Source organism: Quercus lobata, chromosome 1, assembly GCF_001633185.2.
Source record: "Quercus lobata isolate SW786 chromosome 1, ValleyOak3.0 Primary Assembly, whole genome shotgun sequence".
In the NCBI taxonomy this organism is placed as follows: domain Eukaryota; kingdom Viridiplantae; phylum Streptophyta; class Magnoliopsida; order Fagales; family Fagaceae; genus Quercus; species Quercus lobata.
In genome coordinates this window covers 687150-703629 of record NC_044904.1, presented here as the reverse complement: position 1 = coordinate 703629, position 16480 = coordinate 687150, and the positions used below count along the sequence as shown (strand labels likewise).

General features: G+C 38.1%; 3 protein-coding genes and 1 non-coding gene across 4 annotated transcripts; 3 read left to right on the top strand and 1 right to left on the bottom strand.

The window, feature by feature from the left end:
• Window positions 1-2474: 2474 nt before the first annotated feature.
• Window positions 2475-4341, top strand: LOC115969492 (protein ASPARTIC PROTEASE IN GUARD CELL 2). Its single transcript, XM_031089181.1, has one exon. It carries the CDS (start codon window positions 2701-2703, stop codon window positions 4201-4203), a length of 1503 nt encoding a protein of 500 aa, XP_030945041.1. The 5' UTR covers window positions 2475-2700; the 3' UTR covers window positions 4204-4341.
• Window positions 4342-6960: 2619 nt separating this feature from the next.
• On the top strand, window positions 6961-8895 carry LOC115993000. The gene is made up of 2 exons (XM_031117265.1): window positions 6961-7932; window positions 8065-8895. Exons 1-2 carry the CDS (start codon window positions 6961-6963, stop codon window positions 8893-8895), a joined length of 1803 nt encoding a protein of 600 aa, XP_030973125.1.
• Window positions 8896-13768: 4873 nt separating this feature from the next.
• On the top strand, window positions 13769-14302 carry LOC115992967 (protein ASPARTIC PROTEASE IN GUARD CELL 2-like). Its single transcript, XM_031117223.1, has one exon. It carries the CDS (start codon window positions 13769-13771, stop codon window positions 14300-14302), a length of 534 nt encoding a protein of 177 aa, XP_030973083.1.
• A 1371-nt stretch (window positions 14303-15673) lies between these two features.
• Window positions 15674-15763, bottom strand: LOC115956197. Its single transcript, XR_004084277.1, has one exon. It is a non-coding gene; the product is annotated as a small nucleolar RNA snR60/Z15/Z230/Z193/J17 (small nucleolar RNA).
• Between the last annotated feature and the right edge of the window lie 717 nt (window positions 15764-16480).

Genomic DNA, 16480 nt, shown 5'->3' with positions numbered 1-16480 from the left:
TGTTTATTGGAAATGATTCAATGCCCAAACGAAGCATAGAAGCTCCCTCCTGCAAGACTAATAGAAGGATCCAACAATCATCTCCTGCCAAACCTTTGCAAGTATAATAAAGCGATGTGATAGATAGATACCGTGTATCATAAAATGCTCTTTATCTAGATTGAAATTTTTTCCTACATAGAGAGAAAAAGGTAATGTCACTAATAATGCACTGAAAAAAAGGAGTAATGTCACTAAGCTTAATAATTTGTAATTGTGGCCTATATATGCTCCACCAAAGAACCAATATGTACGTAATTCCAAAAATGAGTTAACCTACGGAAATGATGGTGAGAAACTATAATATCCCATAGGATGCTTATTAATTGATGTTTATTGGGGGAAGTTAATTTGGTTTTCCCCATAATTAATATCCCAAAGTAGGCTTTGTGGTCTGGCTGGTTATTCACTTAAGCTAACCATGCATAGTGAAGCGAGATAAACTATCACTTACCAATTTAAAAGCTTCAATGGTTAGAAAATAATAAATTTAGACACAAGCTAGTTGTTATAATTTCATGATAGATTACCATTATTAATATAACTCAAAAGGTTAAATTGGTAGGAAACAATGAATTTAATGATTGTCTTGAAAGTTGAGGTTTTCAAGGTGACATATTAACCTTGTTCTTGTAAAAATAGACTTCAAACTAGGGATGATATCTATTTTTATTGTTCTTTTTATCTAAGAGGATTTGGTGGAATCTGCTTGTGTCTAAATTAAAATAAGGTCTGTTTGTGGTTGGAGTTTTGAGTTTGATTAGGCTATTAAAATTTTGACAAATGAAGGTTTTTAGACTCTTAATTATCATTTGTGGTTAAATTGAAATGTCAAATTGGACAATAGAAGAAAAAGATACGAGGATGCAATTTTCAAACCATTAATTTTGCAAAAAGTTTAGGCACACATTTTGACGTGTCAAGTGGTGATTGAACCTTTTTATTTTATCAAGAATCAATGGTGATCTTATGTATAAATGATGTATTAATCCAACCACAAGTAACATATTTATAAATTTTGACAAAGTATGTGTCTGAATGGTTGTTTTTTAGCGTGAGAGTAGGGGTAGCTAGATTGCATTGATATAAGAATACATGCCATTCCAGTCTTAACAAAGCTTCGTGATGTATGCGGAAGATTCCTTTTTTAGTTTTTAGTCATGAGTTGGGCTTGCTTTACTGTCCCTCTTTGGTCTTTTATATTTTTTGTTTTTTGGTGTTTTAGCTAGCTTTCTGGTGTTTTGTTTTAGTTTTGATAAAATATCTCATTCATAAAAAATAAAAAAGGAATAAAATAGAAAAGAAAAGAATATATTTTTGACGGCTTTTCTCCTTCCTTTCTTTGGAACATGGAAATCTTCTTTGGATCCAAGAAGCATAAGAACTTTTTATCGACATAAAATGATCGTGGACTGGAGGAGTTTCATGTTGCACTTGAACACACGAGTCAATTTTCATCATTCATACCATGTTGTGAATGCAATTCATTAATAGTCAATGTCATGTTTACACTCATTACCAGCTTTAATCAGGGCTTTTTGTGTATTGTTGACTCATGTTGAGAACTTCATGTTTAGCTACTTAATAAATAAAAGAGGTTTCATCTTGCTTTTCTCAAGTAGGCCTAGGTTGAGATCAATTCCGATGTTTCTACACATGATATGAGCAAGTTTGACTTCCTGTTATGCAAGAGCTCAATCAACGTTTACTCAGGAAACCAGTCGTAGCTCCTTCACAAGGGATCCAATGGTCACATTCTGAAGTCACATGATGGTTTCACACAACCAAGCATAAGTAAAGTAGTTAGCATAATTATAATCAACCCCACCTCCTTTTCATTCAGGACGACCGGCCCGGCCCGGCCCGGCCCTTCTCTCCAAATAATTTCCTTCTTAATTTCAAATAGTAATATAGAAGATCAGTTTATGTATAAAATATAACAGATGATTTATGCGTTAAAACTCGGTTGGGAGAGCTTTGCCGCCCTTGTGGTCCTACCCGGCTCGAATCCGGATTTAGTCGGAGCCCCTGTGGTTCCGGATACCGGTGGTTTAACCAAAAAAAAAAACAGATGATTTAAAAGGACATCACATCCAAAATTATATTGAATCGTCATACCACTATGCTTGGCATTAAAATAGGAGAAAGAGACAAAAGATGGCCTATAGATAAAAGTTAATTGTCCTTTGCCAGCTGCATTTATGATTTTTTTTTTTTTTTTTGATGTGATCTGCATTTATGATTAATACATACAAATGGGTCTCCTTCACCTTGAATTTCCTTTCCTAAAATCCTATCTATATGTGCCAGCAAGTTGTATTAATTCCATGCACCCTATGGTCAAGATATCCTCACTCTGAAAAGGGAGAAAAAAAGATATACTACAATTAAAGTAGGAGAAGCACGAGACATTTCCCTCTCAAATTCTCAATCAATCCAAAAACTAGAATACAAAACCAAACAGAAACACCCCATATATCACTCAATTATTCCACACAGCCACACCTACCTTTTTTTTTCCTCTCCACAATCCCAAAGCCCAAACCAAATAAATCCCCAGATCCCACTCCCACTCCCACTCCCACTCCCACACCACTCTACCCAACCAAAACTTTAAGTCCAAGTGCCAGCAGCAAAAAGCCTTTCCCACAGCCAAAAACCATGGTACCCGTACGGGTTCTACTCATGGTGTTGGTGTTGTTGAACCTCCTAACTAGTATCACCGCCACAACTAACTCGAACTCCACCCCCACCACTTCCTCATCAAGCCATGCAAACGCAATATCCTACCCTGATTTTCAACACCTTAATATAAAAGAAACCATAGCCGAGACTAAAATCAAGCCTATAATAAATTCCCAAAACCACCAACCCCTTGATACCCACGATGATGATGATGATGATACCAAGTCCAAGAGTACCGAGAAAAAGTCATGGAAGCTGAAGCTAGTTCATAGAGATGGGATATCCAAAGACAACTCCCACGAGCATTATAGCCACCGCTTTCGTCAGCGCATGAAACGCGACAGTAGAAGGGTCACTAGCCTTATACGCCGCCTAAGTGTCGGCGGAGTGAGTCATAAGGTGGAGGATTTTGGGTCAGAGGTGGTTTCTGGAATGGAACAAGGAAGTGGAGAATATTTCATAAGGATAGGGGTTGGTAGCCCTCCAAGGAGTCAGTATGTGGTTATTGATTCGGGTAGTGATATTGTATGGGTCCAATGTCAACCTTGTAACCAGTGCTACCACCAATCCGACCCGGTATTTGACCCGGCTGATTCAGCCTCCTATACTGGAGTGTCTTGTAACTCTGCTGTTTGTGACCGAGTGGAGAACCGGGGGTGTCATGCCGGTCGATGTCGGTACGAGGTCGCATATGGTGACGGGTCGTACACCAAGGGCACGCTTGCACTCGAAACGCTGACGTTTGGGCAAACCGCAATTCGAAACGTCGCCATAGGATGCGGCCACATCAACAAAGGCATGTTTGTTGGAGCAGCTGGGTTATTGGGTCTTGGAAGTGGGTCCATGTCATTTGTGGGTCAGCTTGGCGGTCAGGCTGGTGGTGCATTTAGTTACTGTTTGGTGAGTCGGGGCACTGGGTCATCGGGGTCACTAGAATTCGGGCGTGGAGCAATGCCTGTGGGTGCTGCATGGGTCCCCTTGATTCGAAACCCACAAGCCCCAAGTTTTTACTACGTTGGGCTAGCGGGTCTTGGAGTCGGAGGCATGCAAATACCTGTTTCTGAAGATGTTTTTCGTCTAACTGATATGGGTAAAGGAGGTGTGGTTATGGATACGGGCACGGCCGTAACTAGGTTCCCGACATTGGCTTATGAAGCGTTTCGAGATGCTTTTATCTCGCAAACCTCAAACCTCCCTCGAGCCTCTGGAGTATCCATCTTTGACACTTGTTATAACTTACTTGGGTTTGTATCGGTTCGGGTACCAACGGTGTCATTTTATTTCTCGGATGGGCCAATCCTAACCCTTCCAGCAAGGAATTTTCTTATTCCGGTGGATGATGCGGGAACTTTCTGTTTTGCATTTGCTCCGTCCCCTTCTTCTGGACCTTCTATTATTGGGAACATTCAACAAGAGGGGATCCAGATTTCCTTTGATGGGGCTAATGGATTTGTGGGATTTGGCCCAAACGTGTGCTAAGTGAAGACTATATGAATTTTGCTAGTCAAAGTTATATTCGTATTAGAAGTATGTATAGAAGAATCATTTAAGGCATTAATATTAATAATGTAATGTGGGTTTTGTAGAATGTAATTATAGAATGTGATTTCCTTTTCACCTAGTGAGAAAGTAACGTATAAAAACAATCTAATTTATAATGTTTCTTTAGCGAAAGGTAGTTTGATTAAACAAAGGGAAAATATAATAGAGTCAAACATTCCCAACGGAAAATCTACAATACAGTCAAAAGAATCGCAAAAAAGATTATTTACTTGGGTATAGAGCACCCTTTATGTGCCATGAGATGATCCAATAGATCCCTTTTACCCCATGTATAGTAGAACCAAAGCAATCTTTTACTGATGGGTACATGACCCTGACACAAAACAAAGCCTTTGCCTTTTGCCCCCACCTTTTTTTTTTCTTCTTATCATCCAAACAGTGAGATTCCTATCTCTCTCTCAAGGCCGCTATAGTGTTTGAATCATGAGACAAGGGAGCCACCACCACGGTGGACATGTGAAGCCATCACTAGGGTTTTTGCGTTTTGGTCGACCTTTGGTGTGACCCAAGTTGAAGTGCAATCAAGCAATGACTTTCACAAAAGCAATTTTTTGCTTTTGCCTCTTTTGAAAGATTTAAGAAATATTACTTTTTTAGATTGAGAAGACTAGGAAAAAAAAAACATAACTGACGCATCCCATTCAGATCTCTCAAATAATAAGGTAAATATAGCTCTTTTCTTTTGTTCATCAAAAAAAAATATAGCTCTTTTCTTTTAAGGGTGAAAGGCTGTTATACTCAATTTACCTCCCTAGGGTTGAGTAATCACTTTAGACTTTAGAGGCCCACAAAAGTCGGAATTTGTTGGTGAAATCAGTGAAAGTAAGGGAATCAATAAAAGAAATGTTAGCTTTGGTCAGAAATAAGCAACACTTGGGATATACTTTCAAATTTCTTACAAGACTCGAATTATACCCACAACTATTGTTCTCAACATTACTTTTCAAAGATTCTCAAAAAAAAAAAAAAAAAAAAAAATCTTTTCATATCACCTGGGCAAAATTAATTATTATCACTCAGACACTTTTTTCTCAAGCCCTTTGAGCTAGAGTGCTATTGTCCTAGAGCACCATCTCAATTATTTCCAATTAAGAGAGTAAAATGAGAATAATAATTAAATAGAATACTAGGATAAATATCATATCAGAATTATCTGATTGTTTATGTCTATATAGCATGACTACTTGATGAAAATTGAATGTACGCATAACAAGTGGCTAGCTTCAAAGAGAAAATAACGTGATTACTCACATCTCGTTTGATGGTCAAAGGCAAATTGACAATTGAAAACTAAGAAATTGTAATTTTAAAGAAATAATCATGCATATTATCATCAATAAATTTGTGATAATAAATACTAAAACAAAGCACATCCAGCAAGGTTTACAGCAATCTCCTATATCTTTAAACAGTAGTTTGTTAGCTTAATAATTCATAATGACTTTAAGATGGCTTTATTACTGATACCCTCGTGACAAAAAGAAAATATGATATAGAATGACTGGGAAAAAACAAAAGAAAACAAACAAACAGAAAGCATTCCAGAATATTTTTCACAGTTGGACAGGATAGGCACCAAATTTCGGGATAGGTGTTGAAATCTTTAACAGTATTGTCCCTGCACCCAGAGTCAATGTGCAGTATTTATATACAAGACTGGTTCAATGATATCTGGGCCAAGTTCAACATGCTAGTCCATTGGGAGAAAACAAATTGTTTTTTTTCTGGGCCTTCAGCTGGTGGCTTTGAATAAAAACCACATGTCCTAGGCTGGGTTGGGTTGATAAAAATACCCCATGACCCTTCTTCATAAAATGTCCAAAAAGCCCAAAGCCCAGAAATAAGACAAAACATGAAGATGCAATTACTAAGCCCGCTCCAAAGACAAGAAGAGGAGTTATCAGATCTCCCCTTTTTGGGCCTTTCGGCGCAGCAAACGACAGATCTCTAAATCGTTTTTGTGAGTTTGCGGTTTATAATGTTTCTTGTCCTGTTAAGGTTGTGAACTTGTGATTTTGCATTTTTCTATAACCATAGGAAATTATTTGCTTATCAAACACTAGAAGTTAGAACCAGAAGAGTTTCTTTATGGAGTGGAGAGGAAGGAGTACACTGTGAAACAGACTAAGATAGAGATAGGATAAAATTGGGTCATCACCAGCTTGGTTGTTTTCTTCTTTACCCAATCCAACTTGGCCCAAGAATATCACTTAAGTTTGTCTTCAACTTCTCTCTCTTTAATGTTGTGTAATCAATTTTTGGCTATTCTAATAAATATGGTCATTTGGGTTTTGAACACTTGTTTCTTAATTTGTTATAAATTTATCTTTTACATTTTTTGTGATCACTAAGAACCCAATGGATTTTGATTCAATAGTTACACCACTCATGACAGAGATTCTGCATATGTTTTACCAGGCATTTTATAACTTATATTTAATAATTTAAATTATTAAATATAATTTTGTTAGAATTGTAAAATTTTGAAATTCTAAATTGTGTAACATAACTTATATTTAAAATTCTAGAACATAGCTTATATCATCAACTTATATGTTCTAACATTTTATAACATGACATGTTATAAAATGATAACAAATTCTAAATTGCATTATGTTCTAACATTCTAACAAAATTATAAATAAATTGCAGCATAGAACTAAATTGAAAAGGATGTCGCTCTTGCTCTCAAGGGAAGAACAGGAAGAGTTAGCTAGGAGCAAGAAAAAAGTTAAGGATGTAAAACATGCAGGTTTTAGTGAAGGAAATGAGTCGGGTTTCTCACCACCGGTCAAAGGTCTTGGTCCTTGGAACCAGAGTATGTCTTTTAAAGACAAACTTGTTGGTGAGATTCCAGGTGCGTATATTCAAGCCTTCAACTTTGAGGATCTAATGGAGGATGATGTTGAGTCGGATGAGGAGATAGAAATGTTTAGGCAGGGGCTGGTCGCTATCAGGTTCTCAAAGGAGGAAAAACAATTGATTCGGGACCCATGGGCTAGAGCTGTAATAGTCAAGGTGTATGGGAAATCTGTGGGCTTTCATTTTCTTCAAAGTAAGCTGCTCTCTCTGTGGAAACCAGCGGGTAGGATGGATTGTGTGAATATGGGCAATGGATTTTTTCTTGTGAGGTTGTCCTTAAAGGAAGACTTTGAAAACATCCTGAAGAAAGGTCCATGGTTCATTGGTGGACATTTTTTGTCTCTCCGGCCATGGGAACCAGATTTTAGGCCTTCGTCGGCAAACGTCTCCTCAGTTGCAGTTTGGGTAAGGCTAAATGAGCTTCCTATAGAGTATTATAATGCTGAGGCATTACATCGGATTGGCAATGCCATTGGCAAGGTCCTTCGAGTTGATACCTTCACTGCATCTGAGACTAGAGGTAGGTTTGCTAGATTGTGCATTCAAATAGATATTGAGCAACCATTGGTTACGGCCATTCTTCTTGGGAAAGTTGAACAACCTGTTTCGTATGAGGGAATACAGAAGTTATGCTTTGGATGTGGGAGATTGGGTCACCAACGTGAAGCTTGCCCATATACTGTCCGGCACAGTTCACCGACGAGGGAAGCGGAGACGGGGATGGAAGAAAAGGGAAACGAGCATGCACACAATGAGCGTGAGCAGAGCAGGACAGCTGTGGAGGTGGGGCCCGAGGGGGTTTAGAAGGATGCGACAAATGTTGTTCAAGATTGTACATATGGGTCGTGGATGGCAGTAGCATGGAAAAAAAATGGGGCGAGAACGTACAGAAGTGATGGGGATCATGCGGGATAGACAAAGACACAAGGCTTGAATAGTAACGGTAAGCATGTAGTGGATGCCAGGGAAAAGTTTGTGCTGGGAAGGGAGGAGAATTCTATTGGGCAAAGCAGAGAGTCCAAAAGGAAAATTCCAACTTTTAGAGGAATAGAGAAAGGCCAGATTCAAAATGCCATTCAAGGTATTCGTAACAAGCCCGTGGGACGGGCCCAGCCCCCTTTAAACCAAAATCCAAGCCTGCATGAAGTTGTTGAGGCTGATAATGGGCCTAACTCAGTTCACACTCCTGTTAAGCCCACACGGCCTGCTTCAGTGAAGGGTAAAAGAGCTTTAGCTCGTCTGAAGGAGGCAAAAGCTCAGTGGAAGGGCGCCGATGTAAATGGGAAAGCACATAGTTCCTCCTCAGTGCTGACACGGTTCCGCCCTGTGCAAGATGTGAACTCTCAAAAGACGAGCAATGGTGAGCTGAGCGGTGGTGAGCTAAGTCCGAGAGAGGCCTCCAATTTCCGATTTGGCGAATCTAAGTGGGCAGAGGGGATCTATCAGTTTGAGGGGCACAGCCGTGGTGAGCCTGGAGAGCTTTTAAGCTGTGATTTGAGCCAAGCAAGTTCTCAACATGGGGATTTTCAGCATCATTACGAAGAGAGCACGGTTATGCAAAGGTCCGGTGACGGCGAAGGTTGCGAAGGTAAGCCGGTTACTGTTCTTGGACCCTTTTTGGAGGATTGTGAAGAACCCATAGTGGGTAGTGCTAGTGGTTGCGCTGCCATCAACGGAGGAGGTGAAGATTGGGTGGGGAATCAAATGGATTTTGATGGAGATGGTGGAGCAAATGCCGTCTGTTGATTACTGCCTCTTCCCAAGTTGTATTTTTATGATGAATATCTTAGTGTGGAATTGTAGAGGAGCTTTGAAGCCCTCTTTTCAGAATCATGTTAGAGAGCTGGCTCAGAATCATGATCCAACAATTCTTGTTGTAATGGAAACCAAAGTTGGAGGTGATAGAGCAAGGGAAATAACTGACAACCTTCCCTTTGATGGAGCTATTCACACGGAGACTATCGGGTATGCCAGTGGCTTATGGGTCTTGTGGAATGCAAATAAGGTGGAAATCACTTCCTTAGCTAACACTGAGCAGGAGATTCACATTGTGGTTAAGGTACGTTCTTTGAATTCTAGTTGGCTTTTTTCTGCTGTGTATGCTAGTCCTAGGAGTGCTGAAAGGCAGATTTTATGGAAAAATCTCATGAGTGTTGCAGAACTCCATAATATGCCTTGGGTGATAGCAGGGGATTTTAATGAGCCTCTTGTGGGGGAGGATAAATTTGGGGGGAGAGCTATTAGTGTTAGAAGATCTCTTTTGTTCAAAGAATGCCTAGATAAATGTAACATGATAGATATTGGCTTTTCTGGTCCTCGATTCACCTGGACTAATAGAAGAGAAGTGCAAGCTCTAATTCAAGAAAGAATAGATAGGTTTTTTGTAAATCCTAGCTGGTGTGTTTTGTTTCCTGAAGCGAAAGTGGTTCATCTCACAAGATGTCATTCGGACCACTGCCCTGTATTGTTGGAGATGCAGCCAAGGGTTATGAATAGAAAAGTTAGGCCTTTTAAGTTTCAGTCTTGCTGGCTTTCTGATGCATCCTTTCCAAAGGTTGTTACTCAAGCTTGGAGGCACTGTAATAGGCTTGTTGATGCCATTGAAATTTTTACTAAGGAGGCAAAGGTGTGGAACAAGACTCAATTTGGTAATATTTTCTCTCGAAAAAAGAATATAATGGCTAGACTTAATGGTATTCAGCGTTCTATTGCTAGTAGGCCTTCTTCTTTTTTATGTAATCTGGAAAATGAGCTGTTGAAGGAGTTGGATAATGTGATCAGCCAGGAGGAGGAGCTGTGGGCTTTAAAATCCCGGGTAAATTGGATGATTCAGGGAGATAGAAATACCTCATTTTATCATGTTTCTACTCTGGTCAGGAGGAAAAGAAACCAAATTATGGCCATTAAAGACACGTGTGGGGATTGGATTGTTGAGGAAAGCGAGGTCAAGGAGTACATTAGAAGTGGATTTGCTGATGTTTTTTCAACTTCGTTAACTAGTGCCTCTGCCACATACAATTTAGATTACCAATGGCAGCCTAGACTTTCGGAGGAAGAGAAGCAAAGTATTAGTGGGGGGGTCACGGATGAGGAAATTAAGGCAGCCTTATGGTCGTTAAAGCCTTTTAAAGCCCTGGGCCCAGATGGGCTTCATGCAGGCTTCTTCTAGAGATTTTGGCTTGTGGTGGGAAGTTTGGTGATGGAGGAAATAAAGCGGATTTTTATGGAAAAAAAAGTCCCGGATTATCTTAATATCACTCATCTTGCTTTAATTCCGAAGATTCAAGGGCCGGAGACTTTGGGTAATTATAGGCCAATAAGTTTGTGCAATACTGTGTATAAAGTATTGACAAAGATTATTGTGGCTAGATTAAGACCGTTTTTGGGTAAGTTGATTTCTCCCCTCCAAACGACGTTTGTTCTAGGAAGGAAGGGTATGGATAATGTGATCATCGCTCAGGAAATTATTCATTCTTTAAGCAGGAAGAAGGGGAATACTGGGTACATGGCCATAAAAATAGATTTGGAAAAAGCCTATGATAAGCTTGAGTGGAGTTTTGTTAGAGAAATGCTTGTTAGAGCAAACCTTCCATCTGATCTTAGGGACATCATCATGAGCTGTGTTTCTACCGTGTCTACCTCTATTTTATTCAATGGAGAAGCGCTTGAGCCTATTTACCCCTCTAGGGGGATAAGGCAGGGAGATCCCTTGTCTCCGTACTTGTTCATATTGTGCATGGATTTCCTTGGGCAACTAATAGAAGAGAAGTGTAACGTTAAGATGTGGCAACCAGTCAAGGCTTCACAAAGTGGTCCGGCATTCTCCTATCTGTTTTTTGCGGATGACCTTTTGCTGTTTGCTAAAGCAGACTACATTAATTGTTCAGCAATTAGAGATGTGCTTGATGATTTTTGTAGTGTCTCGGGGCAAACTGTTAGTGAAGCTAAGTCGAGAGTTTATTTTTCTCCAAATGTGGATAGAGACACGAGGGAATCATTATGTGATATCCTTGGATTTGCATCTACACTTTTGCTTGGTAGATATTTGGGGTTTCCTTTGAAACAACCTGGCTCGTCTTCTCAGGATTTTAACTTTGTTCTTGATAGAGTAAAGCAGAAGCTTTCGGGGCTGAAAGCAAGCATGCTATCCTTGGCTGGTCGTCAAGTTCTTATTCAAGCTTCATCGGCAACTATTCCAGCTTATGTAATGCAGTGTTCCTACCTTCCTGGCAGAATTTTGGATGGGATAGACAGAGTAAACCGTAACTTCCTTTGGGGGTCTTCGGACTCTTTAAAGAAAATTCACTGGATTGGTTGGCAAAAAGTTACTAAAACGAAGGAAGAAGGGGGTCTTGGCTTGCAAGCGGCTAAAGGAAGAAATCTTGCGCTTCTTGGGAAACTCAATTGGAGGTTTCACACCGAAGGAGATGCGCCTTAGGTGCAAGTCTTAAGCAAGAAGTACTGTTCGGGAAGAAGATTGAGTGCTGCAAACCCCAACAGCCTTCCTTGTTCCTCGGTTTGGGCAGTAATGAAGAAAGGTATGGGCACTTTTGAGAAGGGCAGTAGGTGGACAGTTGGAAGGGACAGCAAGTTGAATTTGTGGTATAGTAGTTGGTTGAGCAAGGGCCCCCTCCGAAGTCTTATTCAAGGGCCGCTTCCTCGGGAGATTAATAAGTTGGTAGTTAAAGATTTCTTGAAAGACACGGGCTGGGATTGGGAGGGACTTTCTTTTGAGCTTCCTTTAGATATCAAAATGTTGATTCAAGCTACTCCTATTGCGATTACAAGCAGAGGTTGTGATAAAATTGCATGGGCTGACTCCGCTCAAGGTAATTTTAACTTGAAGAGTGCCTACAGGATTGCGATGGGGCATGAAGAGAGCCCAAAATTCAGTGCTAGCTGGATATGGAAAGCAAACACCCTTCCAAGAGTTAAAACTTTTCTTTGGATGTGTGCCCACAATAGTATTGGGGTTAGGAGTTGCCTGATGAGGAGAGGTGCATGTGAAGAAGCTGTTTGTCCTATTTGTCAAGAAGCGGAGGAATCAATTTTACATGCCCTTCGAGATTGTCCTTGGGCTGAAGCGGTTTGGAATCATTTGGGTAGAGTAGAAGTTGACCACGAGTTTTGGAGAAGTGAGTTGCTGGTTTGGCTTAGCAGAAATGGGAATCATAGAAGCACATCAGCCACCATGAATCCACCGTGGAATACATTGTTCTCTTTTGCTGTTTGGAATATTTGGAAGAGTAGGAACAACTTCATTTTTCAAAGGAAGAGACTAAACCAGCAGCTTCATGTTGAAATCCTGAATCAAACATTTGAATTCATTCATTGTATAGCCTCACCTAGATTGATGATTCGTAGATGTGTTAAAAGGATTAAATGGGAAAAACCTCCTGTTGGGTGGATGAAACTTAATACAGATGGGTTGGTGTGTGGTAGTTGGGGAGTGGCTAGCTGTGGGGGAGTAATAAGGGATGATTGTGGGAATTGGCTTTCGGGATTCACCAGGAAGATAGGAATTACTAATAGCTTTTGTGTTGAGTTGTGGGGCCTAAGGGAGGGTCTTATTATGTGTTGCAATCTTAACATAGCTTCTCTTATTGTTGAACTTGACGCTAAAGCTGTTATAGAGGCCTTCAAGAATGACCAGTATGTGAACAATATTATTTCTCCTATATTGGATGACTGCAAGTTACTCAGCTCCCGCTTCACCCGGATAAAATTTAATCATTGCTTTCGTGAAGGGAACCGTGTTGCAGACACTTTAGCTAAGATGAGCCTTAACCAAGAAGTAGATTGTATGGTTTTTAATAGTCCACCTGTGGATGTTTTGAATGTTTTTGAGGATGACTTTTATGGAGTCTGTTTGAACAGGTCTTGTCCTGACCCTCTTGCAATCCTTTAGTTTGTTTAATGAAATCGTCTTTCATCAAAAAAAAAAAAAAAAAAAAAACAAAATTATAAATATGGTCTAAAATACTAACATATGCATTTTAAATATATAGCCAAAAATTGTTAGAATTTTGTTACACTGCTCTTCATTCTAACAAAGAACAATTTTGTTAGAATTGCTTGGTTATTATCATTAACTCTTCTTTTTCCATTTTCCAACTTGGTTACACTGAGAAGCAGCACAAATTGTTGAAAATCTCAAAACCCCCACGGGTTTATGCACTGTCAAGAAGGTGTCCCCCTACCCAATTGTAAGTTGTTTTTTACTCATTCCAACGTTTTCCTTGTCGATCATTTTTCTATTAGCTTTCTAGGGGCCCTTCAAGTAAGTGTCACCTAACATGTGTTTTAATTCATATTTCTAGTTTGGCTTAATGTGTCTGTTTGGAATGAATTAATTTTGCTAATTTATTTTACTATTCAGCTTATTTTTGCTACTATTTATGGGTTCCACTGCATTTTTTACTACTATTATTGGATCTCACTGTACTATTTCAACTAACTTTTATCTTTATCTACGGTACTTTCAATAAAAAGTTTTTAATTTTAGCAAAATAAATAGATTCCAAATGGACACTTACTGAAAGATAACTTATAATTGTACAAATTTTTGCCTCTAGTAGATTACTAATTGTTTTCCTTTTCTTTTTATTATTCAAGTGATATGGCGATTCAAGTTCTTTTTCTTCTACTGGCTTGTATCACCATCACCACCACCACCACTACCAACTTCACCTCCTCCCATACCTCCACCTCCACCATTGCCTTTAATGCTAAAATAGGACTAGTTGAGACACAAACCAATCTTGCTAATGAGAGAAAATCATGGAAGTTAGAAGTGGTACATAGAGATAGGATTCACCCTAGTAGCTTTCAACAGTGTATGAAACGCAATGCCAAAAGGGTGGCAAATCTTATTCACCAATTAGATGAAGATGGAGTTTACTATCCTAAGTTGGAACGTTTTAAGAAAGATGTAGGTTTAGACTTAGGGAGTGGAGAGTATTTCATTCCAATAGGGCTTGGTACACCTCCAACGCCTCAATATTTAGTTATAGACACTGGAAGTGACATTGGTGGGGTACAATGTCAACCATGTGTCCTATGTCCCCAGCTTTCCCAACATTTATTTGACCCAACTCATTCTTCATCATTTTTGGAGATATCCTGCAACTCTTATGTCTGCAACTTGCTTTAGAAGAAGAATTGCCAAGCAAGTCATTGTATATTTGATGTTATTTATGGTGATAGAAGCTATAGTTAGGGAAACCTTGCTTTCGAAAACATGGTATTTGGGGAAGTTCTTATAAAAAATTTTGCAATAAAAGTTTTAATACATTACTGCACTAGAGAAATTTGTTGCAAAAACTTAAAATGAAGAAATCGTTATAATAACTTGATATTAATTATTTTTGCAATCTATTGCAACGAAAATTTTGAAATAATAGCTTATTGCAACGAATATATTATTGCAATAACTTGATATGAATTATTTTTAAATCTATTGCAATGACAAATATTAACATACTATAGCAATAACTTGATATAAATTATTTTACAATCTATTGCAATGAAAATTATTGAGATAGTATTGCAATAATCTGATATCAATTATTTTACAATCTATTGCAATAACAAATATTAAGATAGCATTGCAATAACATAATATCAAGTATTTTACAATCTATTGCAATGAAAAATATGAAATAATTATCTATTGCAACTTCTTGTCTTTTCCCTTTATCTATATAGTCATTTTTAGTCCAGTGTTAAAGTAATAAATATTGTATTAATATTATAGTATCATCATAATACCAAATAAAATAGAACTCCACACTTGTACATATGCATATTGAAAGAGTAAAAATTTCTTGTCCAATTTATCTCTTACTACCAAATAAATGAAATTTAATCAAGACAATTTTAAAATTCAATCGCACCAGAGATATGTTCATAATCCTCAACAAACAAAATTTTCTCTTAATTATTATTTTAATATAAAAAATAGAATTGTATTAAGAATTAAAATAAATGTGTAAATTGAGGGCTCGAAGGAGAAATTCTTCTTGAAGAATCTCAATGGTGGTGAGTCCGGTTATTTGGAATTGGGTTAGATCTTGAACTTCATCATATTTAGCATTGCTCAAGATATGACGATGAGTGAAGTTGGGGTGTTGAAGAAAGACAAAAGTGGATGGGTTATTGCGTGAAAGCCTTTCATGGGTTAATCCCACGTCCCACGTAGTAACATTATCTAGAACAACCATGGCCATGGTTCCCTACACTACACTGTCACTGCAACATGAAAAAGAGAGAGAGAGTCTTATAATTTTACAAGGGCTATATCTACGGAGTTCTTGACTCTAACAATTAAATAAACTAGTAAAAGTTAAAACCACCTATATATTAAAGTTGATAGCCCTTGGTAAAGCATTAAAGGAAAATTTTTTATTGAAAAATTTCCCATATCTTGTTTATTAAAATGAATAAAGTAAACACAATTAAATTTACCAATCCTTAAATTTAAAAAAAAAAAAAGTTAAGCAAAAATGTATAACAAGAAAGAGAGATGGGACATTAGATAGGAGCGAAAGACTATGCAATGTGTTAATCACAGATTATCATCTGAACTATGCGTGTTAATCATCACATAACCCATATAAGATACATGAAAAAAAAAAAAAACCAATAAAAAAAAGGCATACCTCAGAAGGAAGGAAGTAGGTAAATGTAATCACAATTGCATGGTTTGTTTGGACCTGGAGAAACTTAGAGCATTGACATTATGCATTATGTGGTCAAATGATAAATTCAAGCAAGTGAGAGATTTCGAGTGGGATGGTAGACCACTAGTGAAATTTTAGTGGAATGGTAGAATACTAGATAAAAGTGATAGTAAGAACCATGTAATTTCTCTAGAGTCTAAAGTCTTTATTTTCCAAATTTAAACTCACATCCTTAAAAGCATAATAAATTATCTCTCACTCGCTCTTCTTTTTACACACTCTTTTAGGAAAGTTCAACAAACAAAACCATCATAAGCCCCATTAGACATATCATAATCAACCTCGACATGTGCAAGCTCATCTGCGGCTGATCCCACTGCATTGCCTGAAGGGGAATTAGAAGACATTGCATGAAGCCATTTCCTAAATATCCTCCACCATTATAATTTCCACTAAAAATTTCACCATTATTAATCACAGAAATATAATATACATATACAACCGGGACATGTTTGAATAATTTGTCATGGATATTAAGTTTTTGTAATAACTTAAAATGAAGAAATCATTGTCATAAATTGATATAAATTATTTTTGCAATCTATTGCAATGAAGATTTCGAACTAATAGATTATTGCAACGAAGTTATC